Source organism: Erythrolamprus reginae, chromosome 2 (assembly GCF_031021105.1).
Source record: "Erythrolamprus reginae isolate rEryReg1 chromosome 2, rEryReg1.hap1, whole genome shotgun sequence".
Classification (NCBI taxonomy): domain Eukaryota; kingdom Metazoa; phylum Chordata; class Lepidosauria; order Squamata; family Dipsadidae; genus Erythrolamprus; species Erythrolamprus reginae.
Window position 1 is genome coordinate 23,773,049 of NC_091951.1, and position 12,445 is coordinate 23,785,493.

General features: G+C 44.1%; 1 protein-coding gene across 1 annotated transcript; it reads right to left on the minus strand.

Moving 5' to 3' along the window:
- Positions 1-1,289: 1,289 nt before the first annotated feature.
- LOC139159942 (zinc finger protein ZFP2-like) lies at positions 1,290-3,423 on the minus strand. Its single transcript, XM_070737429.1, has one exon. It carries the CDS (start codon positions 2,786-2,788, stop codon positions 1,763-1,765), a length of 1,026 nt encoding a protein of 341 aa, XP_070593530.1. The 5' UTR covers positions 2,789-3,423; the 3' UTR covers positions 1,290-1,762.
- Between the last annotated feature and the right edge of the window lie 9,022 nt (positions 3,424-12,445).

Genomic DNA, 12,445 nt, shown 5'->3' on the forward strand with positions numbered 1-12,445 from the left:
CCCTAAGATAAAATACAGGAAATAGTATAAGGGCAGACTAGATGGACCGTGAGGTCTTTTTCTGCCGTCAGTCTTCTATGTTTCTATGAATCTGATTTATTTCTCAGATGTTATTTGGAAGGTTGACACCATCATTTTCAGTGCATTCACAATCCCTCAATGCTGGTTGCACAGTGCTAAGGTTGCAAAACAGAGCAGTTTCTCCCACTCCTGTATGACAATGACACAGAATCAGCCGCCATTTTGGCCCTGAGGTAGGTGTGACAAAATGGCAGCTTCATCCACAAGTCCCTCACATGGCCAAGGGTTGAATCCTGGGCATACTGAAAATAACAGCTGCTTCCAGGACAGGAGAGGTAAAGAGCCTTTTGGGATGCTGTGGGTGGGGGAAAGACTTGTGGAGTCCCTGGGGGAGGAGGGAAAGGACTGTAGGGACTCTGGGAGGAGTTAAATGCCACCCTATAGGAGATGGCAAAACTTGAAGGAGAGGAGGAGTCCTGTGGAAATGAAAAGGCTTCATAATAACAACAACCTCTCACCCAAGAAAACAAGACAGTATACCTCAATTAATAGTCTCAATTTTTTGAATCATAGATCTACTTAGATATAGATATGTTTCAGTAAAATGAATCAGGCTCAAAGTTAAATAATCAATTTTTCACCAACGTTTCCAATGACAGATCAAAAATGAAATTTCTGCCTTCTCTAAACTCATCAACTTTTGCCTAATGTGGATTTCTTTGACTTTTTCTCCGGTGTATAAACCTACATTACTTATAAGACATTTGTATGGTTTCTCTCCAGTATGTATCCTCTGGTGTCTCACCAGGCTTGTATTCTGATTGAACCGTGTTGTGGTTAGCTCTGGCCCAGCTCCTGCCCCAAGGACTGTGGATGTGGGGGAGACATCCACATGCTGCAGGCCTGTTTTGCCCCCGGTGGAATCTGCTGATGAAGGCTCCTCTGACCAAGAAGACATGAGTGACAGGGAGGAGGAGAGTGTGGCAGACAGCTCAGAAGGAGATCAATTATCTAGCTCCTCCTTGGATTCAGAACAAGAGTTCTGAATCCAGCCACGCATGCGGAGAGCGATGCATAGGCAACAATCACTGAGAGATTATTATCAAAGAAAATGAGGCCACCTGTGGTTGGGTGGGGCTGTGGTAATTAGTGAGGCTGCTATTTATAGCAGCCTGTGGGTTTGGCCATTGTGAAGGATTATCTGATCATTGTGTTTCGTGCTTTACTGACTTTGACCTTTTGTGTGCTGATTTTTCCCCGCTTTGAAACTAAACCAGAGCAAAGTGTGTTTCACTTTGTGAAAGAAGGAGGACTGTGAATTGCCTCACAGCTGCAAGCTAAGTATCACAGAACTGATAAGGGACTTGTACAAATTACCAGTTTGTTTGGAGACGAGTGCTCTTTGCTATCCCAAAAGAGGGCTTGGTTTCAGTGACTTTTCATTATAAAGAACATTGTTTTGAATTTTCAAACGTGTGTGTGTGTGAAATTTGTGCCTGTGAATTTTTGGGAGAAGTCTACCAGAGAGCCCGACAGAACAAACCGTATCCAAACAATCTGGAAATTCAAAGCATTTCTCTCCTGTGTGAGTCCTCTGGTCTACCACTAGGTCAAAATTCTGACTAAAACTTTTCCCACAAACAGGACATTGAAAGGGTTTCTGTCCTGTATGTGTTCTCTGGTATATCACCAGGCTGGACTTCCAACTGAAATGGTTCCCACAATCGGGACATTCAAAGGGTTACTCTCCTGTGTGTGTCTTCTGGTGTTTAACCAAACTGGTATTCCAACTGAAACGTTTCCCACAATCAGAACATTCAAAGGGTTTTTCTCCTGTGTGTTTCCTCTGGTGTTCCACGAGGTTGGAATTCTGACTGAAACTTTTCCCACAAACTGGACATTCAAAGGGTTTCTCTCCTGTGTGAATTCTCTGGTGTTCCATCAGGTTTGATTTCTGACTGAAACTTTTCCCACAATCAGGACATTGAAAGGGTTTCTCTCCCGTGTGAGTCCTCTGGTGTTTAACCAAATTGCAATTTCGACTGAAGCTTTTCCCGCAGTCAGGACATTCAAATGGTTTTTCTCCTGTGTGAGTTCTCTGGTGTATCATCAGGCTGGAGTTCCAACTGTAACCTTTCCCACAATCATGACATTCAAATGGCTTCTCCCCTGTGTGAGTCTTCTGATGGTTCACCAGGCTTGATTTCTGACTGAAATCTTTCCCACAATCAGGACATTCAAATGGTTTTTCTCCTGTGTGAGTTCTCTGGTGTGTCACCAGGCCAGAGTTCCAACTAAAACCTTTCCCACAATCAGGACATTCAAAGGGTTTCTCTCCTGTGTGAGTTCTCTGGTGTGTCACTAGGCTTGATTTCTGACTAAAACCTTTCCCACAATCAGAACATTCAAAGGGTTTTTCTCCTGTGTGAGTCTTCCGGTGTATCACCAAGTGGAAATTCTGACTGAAACGTTTCCCACAATCAGGACATTCAAAGGGTTCCTCTCCTTTGTGAATCTTCTGATGGTTCACCAAACTTGATTTCTGACTGAAGCCTTTCCCGCAATGAGGACATTCAAAGGGTTTTTCTCCTGTGTGAGTTCTCTGGTGTTCCAAGAGGTGGGAATTTGTAATGAAACTTTTCTCACAATCTGGACATTCAAAGGGTTTCTCCCCTGTGTGAGTCCTCTGATGAGTCACCAGGTGGGAGTTTGCAATGAAATGTTTCCCACAATCAGGACAGTTATATGATTTCTTTCCTGAGGGCATCCTCTAGGGTACCACTAGGTTGGGCTAAATGTTTTCCCACAATTAGCACATTCAAACGGTTTTCCCCTCCTGTGAGTTCACTGATGTATCTCCAAGTTGTATTTCTTGCATTTGGGACCACTTATAGGGCTTCTCTCCTTGCGGGTCCTTTCATGAACCACAAGGGAGGTGAATTAACTCAATATTTCCCCACATTCGAATAAATTGAATTTTTTCCTCCAGTGTGGATCCTGTTATGCATAATCTGTGATTTTCTATGTGTGATTTTCCACCACTGATGTTCTTGAAGAGGTCAAAAATATGTGTGATCTTTTGTTGCATGGAGCTTTGATTCAAGCGACTGTTTTCTACCTCACAGAGCAAGACAGGCATTACTGTCTACCTTTTGTGGCTATCCAATTGTCCTTTTCCTCCTCACTCACTTCTAGATATTTCCCTCTTTTTCTGAATGGAAAAAATAATCTCCATTGACTTTTGCACGTAATCTATTGTTGAGTTCTGCATACTCCACTTTTTCCTGTTTAAAATCTCTTCTTGATTTTTTTTTTAATGTTCTTTTCTGAAGACTCAATTTGCTTTCATTTCAAAGTTGCTGGTTATTTTCAGTTGTCCTGAGTGCTCTTATTGCTACCCTCTTCATCTGTAAAATTGAAATAAAAGTGTAAGTTTAAAGTTGTTTCTTTATAAAATGGTTGCAGAAGATGTGAAAAAAGTATGCATTAAAAGCAAACAGGCCCCAATCCTAAAATAGCTTCTAATGTTAATTAGGATTCATTTCACATATTGCAAATTACTGAGATCCGAGTTCAAATATACATTAAATCATGAAATAAACTTGTTAACCTGGGTTAATCACAAATTCTTCATATTGCAGTTATTGGGTAGAATCTCTGTAATTCAGATAAATGTTTTACAAAATGTACTATGGTATTTCTCTTTCATAGCTTAAATATTATAACTGAAACTCAATTCAAACTATGGCAGATTTCGACTGACAGATGGACATTTATTTTATGGCAGATGGACATTTATTTTATTTATTTATTTATTACATTTGTATGCCGCCCCTCTCCGAAGACTCGGAGCGGCTCACAACAGAAATACAAAATACAAATCCAATGATTAAAAAAGCAAAACAGTTAAAAACCCTTGATTAAAAACACTCATACAACGTAAACAAACCATACATAAAACGGAACGGCTGAGGGGAATCAATTTCCCCATGCCTGGCAACAAAGGTGGGTTTTTAGCAGTTTGCGAAAAGCAAGGAGGGTGGGGGCAGTCCTAATCTCTGGGGGGAGTTGATTTCAGAGGGTCAGGGCCGCCACAGAGAAGGCTCTTCCCCTGGGTCCCACCAGGCGGCATTGTTTTGTTGATGGGACCCGGAGAAGGCCGACTCTGTGGGATATCTCTAAGTTTATGTGGAAAAAAACAAAAATTAAACATAAATTATTGCAAGGTGCTAAGGAAAGTGATTTGACTTGACCAGATTTGAAATTATACTTTGATGCTTGTTGTTTTGTGGGGAAAATATTTATTGACTCTATAATATAAAAATTTCCTTGAGCTTCACAGGTATGAATAAAGATTTTGATGGCAGAGCTCTTTATGGTATGATAAGGTTAAAGGAAATGTTGATTTTAATAATCACTTTGTTAGACATGCCTTCCTCTTTGTCTTCCCCAGGAAATTTTTTTAGAAAAGAATTGATGGCGGGGCCAGATTGGTGTACTTATGGTCAAATAGTTTAATTCAATTATCGTGACTCTATCCTCAAATCTAAAGAGGAGTTGGAATTGGAAGAATGTTTGCCATTGATTTATTAAGAACATAAGAACATAAGAAGAGCCATGCTGAATCAGGCCAAAGCCCATCGAGTCCAGCATTCTGTGTCCCACAGTGGCCCACCAATTGTCCATGGAGATCTTGAGCAGAAAGAGAAGGCAAGACCCTCCCTTTCCCTTGACCCCCAACAAGTGGTACTCAAGGGAATCCTGCCTGCCTCAACCAACATAGAGCATTTGGACATCTGTTTCAATAGCCATCTATATGCTTGGCATCCATGAATCTGTCTAATTCTGCCTTGAAGCTATCAAGGCTGACAGCTGTCACGGCCTCTTCTGGAAGTGAATTCCATAAACCAACAACCCTCTGGGTGAAGAAATATTTCCCTTGATTTGTCCTCACTTTCTTACCTATGAGCTTTAGGGAGTGCCCCCTCGTCCTAGTATTGTGTGATAGAGAAAAGAATGTTTCTCTATCCACCTTTTCTATCCCATGCATGATTTTATACACTTCGATCAAGTCACCCCTTAAATGCCGTCTTTCAAGGCTGAAGAGACCAAGGCGTTGCAACCTGGTTTCATAAGGGAGGTGTTCCATTTCCTTGATCATACTTGTTGCCCTTTTTTGCACCTTTTCCAGTTCCATTCTATCCTTCTTGAGGTGGGGTGACCAGAACTGTACACAGTACTCCAAGTGTGGTCTCACCATTGATTTGTACAGAGGCAATACAACACACTGACTTATTTTCGATTTCCTGCCTAATTATGCCAAGCATGGAATTTGCTTTTTTACTGCTGCTGTGTACTGGGTTGACATCTTCATTGAGCTGTCCACCAAAATCCCAAGATCTCAGAAAGCTTGGTCCCCATCAGTTGGTAGGTACTGTATATTGAATTGAAACAATTGAAAATTTGAGATTTGAACTAGACAAAAAGATCTATGGATACAATTTTGTGAAAAATGAATTGGAAATTAATTTTTGAACATATTACTGCTGAGATCGATAAATTGCTATTGAAATCGAATGACAGCATTGGGACCCATCTTTTCTTTTGGCTCTTCAGAGTTGTCACATTTGGTGTCTTGGAAATAGGGAGGGGGGATTGTGAGCTAGTTGATATATATAGCCATAACAACCTTCTTTTCTCTGGGAGTCAAGGATGTTCAGCCTACACCTGGATAGGTGTCACTGGGGGATTTCTCCAGTTGAGAAGGTGGAGTGTGATGGATATGTGGGTGCAGGGTATGAAACTATGACTTTCTTTTGGATGGGGAAAACCGGATGCTTTCAGATTCAGGTTTTCCCAGATGTGCTAATATAACATCTTGAATAAATTCAAACTTTGAGGAATTGCTTGCCTTGGAGTCTTCATTGGTTGACAGTGTTACTTGGAATCCTGACATTGAATTTGCAGAATCAGTATGTAAAGCACTGTATGATTCATGGGCACAGGCTTTGGATGTAATGTAATGCATAACAAGATAACTCCTCCTTGCTTAAAAGTCTGTGCTGACCAATTGGTCCCCATCTTCACCCAATTTTTCAATAAATCGCTAGAGATGTGCTATGTTCCTTCTTGCTTCAAATGCTCTACTATCATCCCAGTGCCAAAGAAGCCCACCATCAAGGAATTGAATGACTACATTTCCTAAGTTCCCATCACCCATCTCCTCCCACAAATGACTGTAGGACTGTAACTTTGTAAATTGCATCCTTACAATTTATATTCACTGGTTCTTAAAATGATTTGATTGCTTATACAGTATGTACCCAGACTATCATTAAATGTTGTACCTTAGGATTCTTGATGAAGTTGTCTTTTTTTTTTCACTGAGAGCATATGCACCAAGACAAATTCCTTATGTGTCCAATCATAGTTGGCCAATAAAATTCCATTTCATCCCCATCCTATATTCTATGCCAGTGTTTTTCAACCAGTGTGCCGTGGCACACTAGTGTGCCGCGAGACATGGTCAGGTGTGCCACGAAGAAGGAAGCTCAGGTTCCGGTCTCACAACTTTTTGCTGAGAGAGAGAGTGAGAGAGAAAGAGAGAAAGAAAGAGAGAGAAAGAAAGAGAGAGAGAGTGTGTATGAGAGAGAAATCAAAAGAGAGAAAGAAAAGAGAGAAAGAGAGAAAGCAAGAGTGAGAGAGAAAGAAAGCAAGAGAGAGCGAGAAAGAGAGAGAAAGCAAGAGAGAGAGAAAAGGAGAGAAAGAGAGTGTGAGAGAGAGAGAAATCAAGAGAGAGAAAGAAAAGAGAGAAAGCAAGAGAGAGAGAAAGAAAGCAAGAGAGAAAAGGAGAGGAAGGGAGAGTGAGTGAGTGAGAGAGAAATCAAGAGAGAAAGAGAGAGAAAGCAAAAGTGAGAGAGAAAAAGAGAGAGAGAGAAAGAGAGAAAGAAAGCGAGAGAGAGAGATGAGAGGAAGAGAGAGTGAGAGAGATAGAGAAATCAAGAGAGAAAGAAAAGAGAGAAAGAAAGCAAGAGTGAGAGAGAAAAAGCAAGAAAGAGAGAAAGGGAGAGAAAGAAAGCAAGAGAGAGAGAGAGAGAAAAGGAGAGAAGGGAGAGAGAGAGAAATGAGCAAAAAGGGGAGAAAAAAGATAAATGAGAAAACGATTGAGGCAGAGAATGAAAGGAAAGAGAGAGAAACAAAAGAGAGAGAGAAGTGACTCTTGATTTAAAGCATATGATAAAAAGCACCCAAAGAATAAGAGAGAAAACCCAACCCTCACCTGTTTTTGGAAATGGTTCAAGAGTGTGTATACACACACACACACACACAAGGGTGGGAAGGAGACATGGATGGAAAAAGAGAGGAGAGTGTCTTAGGGTGTCATTTTGTGTCATTTTGGTTGGTGGTGTGCCCCAGGATTTTGTAAATGTAAAAAGTGTGCCGTGGCTCAAAAAAGGTTGAAAATCACTGTTCTATGCTATGCTATTGCCATTGTAACTGTGAAGGCTCATGGTAAGTTAGGGCTGCCGATACAACTGAACATCCCAAAGGTTCTTAGCTATTATTATTTTTTTAATTGCTGTCTTATACAGTTGAATCTGATGGGAATAGGAAATACGATGCTTGTTGGCTAGCTATGGAAACAAAAAAGCAAAAATACCAGAAGAGATTTCTGGGGATTTCCAATATTATTGCCAAGAAACCAAGCAGATCCATAACAGAACAACAGAGGTGGAAGGGATCTTGCAGATCTTCTAGATCTAGACCAATCCCCTGCTCAATCAGGAGAGTCCATACCATTCTGGATAAATGGCTGTCAGTTTCTTCTGACATCTTCTGCCATTTGTCTGAAATGATGTACAGTCTCCTGATGGAGCAGGGGGTTGGACTAGATCAGTGTTTTTCAACCAGTGTGCCGCGAGACATGGTCAGGTGTGCCACGAAGAAGGAAGCTCAGGTTCCGGTCTCACAACTTTTTGCTGAGAGAGAGAGAGTGAGAGAGAAAGAAAGAAAGAGAGAGAGAGAGAGAGAAAGAGAGCGAAAGAAAGAGAGAGAAAGAGAGTGTGTATGAGAGAGAAATCAAAAGAGAGAAAGAAAAGAGAAAGAGAAAGCAAGAGTGAGAGAGAAAGAAAGCAAGAGAGAGCGAGAAAGAGAGAGAAAGCAAGAGAGAGAGAAAAGGAGAGGAAGAGAGTGTGAGAGAGAGAGAAATCAAGAGAGAGAAAGAAAAGAGAGAAAGCAAGAGAGAGAGAAAGAAAGCAAGAGAGAAAAGGAGAGGAAGGGAGAGTGAGTGAGTGAGAGAGAGAGAAATCAAGAGAGAGAGAGAAAGCAAAAGTGAGAGAGAAAAAAAGAGAGAGAGAAAGAGAGAAAGAAAGCAAGAGAGAGAGAGAGAAGAGAGGAAGAGAGAGTGAGAGAGATAGAGAAATCAAGAGAGAAAGAAAAGAGAGAAAGAAAGCAAGAGTGAGAGAGAAAGAAAGCAAGAGAGAAAGGGAGAGAAAGAAAGCAAGAGAGAGAGAGAAAAGGAGACAAGGGAGAGAGAGAGAGAAATGATCAAAAAGGGGAGAAAAAAGATAAATGAGAAAACGATTGAGGCAGAGAATGAAAGGAAAGAGAGAGAAACAAAAGAGAGAGAGAGAAGTGACTCTTGATTTAAAGCATATGATAAAAAGCACCCAAAGAATAAGAGAGAAAACCCAACCCTCACCTGTTTTTGGAAATGGTTCAAGAGTGTGTATACACACACACACACACACACACACACACACAAAAGGGTGGGGAGGAGACAGGGATGGAAAAAGAGAGGAGAGTGTCTTAGGGTGTCATTTTGTGTCATTTTGGTTGGTGGTGTGCCCCAGGATTTTGTAAATGTAAAAAATGTGCCGTGGCTCAAAAAAGGTTGAAAATCACTGGACTAGATGACCCACAAAGATCCCTTCGAACTCTGTTGTTGTTGTTGTTGTTGTTGTTGTTGTTGTTATTATTATTTATTATTATTGAAACACTCTAAATTCTCATGCTCCAGGAGTGGGTTGGACTACAGGACCGCCAAGGTCGCATTCAACTGTGTTTTTCTGTATTCTGGTTGCTTCTCTGCTTCCTCGCTGCGGAGGAAACCAAGCCGCCTTTCTTGCTCCCAGCTTCTCCTCCCACCCGTCCCCAACTCACCCACCAGCTGCTGCTGCGACTCTCAGAAGAGCCCAGAAGATACTTGGCGCGCCACCTTCCTCCCGTGAGCGACCCGCGGCTAGACCGAACCCCTCTCCCATCCTTTCTAGCAATGCAGTACTTGATGGTTTTAACCCCTTAAAGCTCAACCTCAGAGGGCTCTGCTTACTGTAGCGACCGCTTTCTATGCGCTGTTGCCCGTCTGACCGCCCTCTCCCGGTAGGAGAGGATAAAACAGGCTCATCCCGTCTCTCCCTGTTAAGCTTTTGCAAGTCGTTTTCACGGATTACTTGCCATCAAGTCATTTGCGACTCCCATGCGAGTGAAATAGTGAAACTTGGGAAGATTAGCTACAGGCTGAGTTCATGAAGTTCTTACAAAATTACAGAATAAGAGTTGGAAGGGATAAATTCTCCAATCTGGGAACTCTATGCTATTCCGGACAAATTGGCTGTCCAGTTTCCTCTTCAAAGGCTCCTCCAATGGAGCAGCCACAACTTCTGGAGGAAGGACATTCCACTGAGTAATTGTTCTTACTGACAGGAAGTTTCTCCCTAATTCTTGGTTGGACCCCTTTCTGATATGGCTCCCTCTTTTACTACTTGTCACCGGAGCTTTGAAGAGCAGGCTGCCCCCTCCCAACCCCAAACACACTTTCTGTGTCAGCCCAGCTCAATTGTGATTGTATGTCAAGGATTGTCTGGAGTATATTTTTATCTTCATTCTTGCACAGCCTAAAGCAGTGTTTCCCAACCTTGGTCACTTGAAGATATTTGGACTTCAACTCCCAGAATTCCCCAGCCAGCAAATGCTGGCTGAGGAATTCTGGGAGTTGAAGTCCAGATATCTTCAAGTGGCCAAGGTTGGGAAACACTGGCCTAAAGAATTGCTCTGAGCAAATTTCCCAATTTCCAAAGGAGGTAGATTTCCACCTTAATTCTTCCGAGGAAGGCACCCTGAGCGAAACCCTTGGAGGACCCTACTTTGTAAAAAGCTGAATTAGAAATTCCTTATGTTTTTTTAGTGTTAGATTAGATTAGATTAGATTTATTGGATTTATATGCCGCCCCTCTCCGCAAACTTGTGTTACTCTCAGTGGAGATCAAAACTGCTCTACATCTTATTGGAAGAAAAATCCAGGTCCAGTTCCAAGCCGAGAATAAAATGGAGGCTATTTAAGAAAGGAGGTCCGTTTATTGAGGAGCAGAACCAGCCTGTGGTTCCAGGGCAGCTGACCATCTGGTTGCATGAGTGGATGGATCTTTATAGGTGTAGGAATTTAGCACCCATCCATCTCCTAGAAAAATACTTCAATTAATATTAAAAAGGCAGAATATTATATTTCCCGGGATGAGAAATGGAGTAGGATGTCTTTTTTAGGCAGTACAGTGATCCCTCTATTATCGCGAGGGTTCCGTTCCCAGACCCCTCGCAATAATCGATTTTTCGCAATGTAGGGTTCCGGAAGTAAAAACACCATCTGCGCATGCGCACCCTTTTTTTTCATGGCCGCGCATGCGCAGATGGTGGAGTTTGCGTGGGCGGCGGGGGAAGACCCAGGGAAGGTTCCTTCGTCCGCCTAGCAGCTGATCTGCTCGGCAGCGTAGCACCAGCGAGGAGCCGAAGATCCGGGTTTCCCCGCTGCCCACGGAAAGGGGAAACCCGGATCTTCGGCTGCAGCGAGCGCCGAGCGTGCCTCCGGGAGGAGAAACTCGAAGCGCCACGGACAGCGAGCGGGTTGCCTCCGGGTCTGGGTTCTCGCGCTTTGCGTTGGGCGAGGCGGCGGCTGGCGCCGTTCATTGACTCTTCTTCTCCCTTCCTGGCGCTCACTGTCCACGGCGCTTCGAGTTTCTCCTCCCGGAGGCGCGCTCAGCGCTCGCTGCAGCCGAAGATCCGGGTTTCCCCTTTCCGTGGGCAGCGGACGAAGGAACCTTCCCTGGGTCTTCCCCCGCTGCAGCGAGCGCCGAGCGCGCCTCCGGGAGGAGAAACTCGAAGTGCCGCGGACAGTGAGCGGGTTGCCTCCGGGTCTGGGCTCTCGCGCTTTGCGTTGGGCGAGGCGGCGGCTGGCGCCGTTCATTGACTCTTCTCCCTTCCTGGCGACCTCGGCGGCGGAGGATGGAAGAGCGGGGAAGAAGAGGAGGAGGGAGAAGGAGACACGGCAGCCGGAGCAGCGCGGACTCCTCTCTCGGTTGGAGTGTGGAAAAGGGGAGCGAGGGGCCGGGCGGGTTGAGGGAATCAAAGAGGGGTGGGGGTGCTGCTCTGAGGCGCTCGGAAAGAGTTTTCGGAAGGCTCTCGTGTTACGGCGAAAGGGCGTGTGGAGAGCCTGATGTTGGCGGAATTGGGGACCAGTGAGGAGCCGAAGATCCGGGTGGGGAAACCCGGATCTTCGGCTCCTCGCTGGTGCTGCGCTGCCGAGCAGATCAGCTGCTAGGCAGCCGCTCGAGAGCAAGAGGGGGAGAGATAGAGAAAGAGAGAGAAGGAAAGAAAGAGATGAGAGAGGGAGGAAGAGAGTGTGAGAGGAAGAAGCAAGAGAGAGAAAGAGAGAGAGAAAGAAAGATGAGAAAGGAAGGAAGAGAAATGAGAAAATGATTGAAGCAGAGAATGACAGGAAAGAAAGAGAAAGAGACAGAGAAGTGACTCTTGGTGATGACGTATGACGTCATCGGGTGGAAAAATCGCGATATAGCGTTTCGCGAAGAACGAGATCGCGAAACTCGAGGGATCACTGTAAATAGACACACACTTAATAGCCCCCAACCTCCTCTATAACCCACAGCAAATGTCTGCACCTAAGAGATAAAGAGATAGTTAGGTCTATTCATAAGCAAATGCCTTCTCCCAAGATTCAGCAATGGTAGGATTAACCCTTTAAAATTTAGCCCCAAAAGTATATTGTATATCAGATTGTGCAGAACGCAACCGCGAGAGCCATCGTGGGGCTTCCAAGATTTGCCCACGTTTCCTCAACACTCCATGGCTTGCATTGGCTGCCGATCAGTTTCTGGTCACAATTCAAAATGTTGGTCATGACCTTTAAAGCCCTACATGGCTTTGGACCAGACTACCTCCGGAACCGCCTGCTACCGCACGAATCCCAGCGACCGATAAGGTCCCACAGAGTTGGCCTTCTCCGGGTCCCGTCGACTAAACCAGTGTTTTTCAACCAGTGTGCCGGGGCACACTAGTGTGCCGCGAGACATGGTCAGGTGTGCCGTGAAGCTCAGCAAGAGAGAGAGAGAGAGAAAGAAAGCAAGAGAGAGAG

Bases quoted from the DNA above. Each gene is read 5' to 3' on its own strand.
- LOC139159942 (XM_070737429.1), bottom strand. From the start codon at position 2,788: ATGCCCTCAGGAAAGAAATCATATAACTGTCCTGATTGTGGGAAACAT.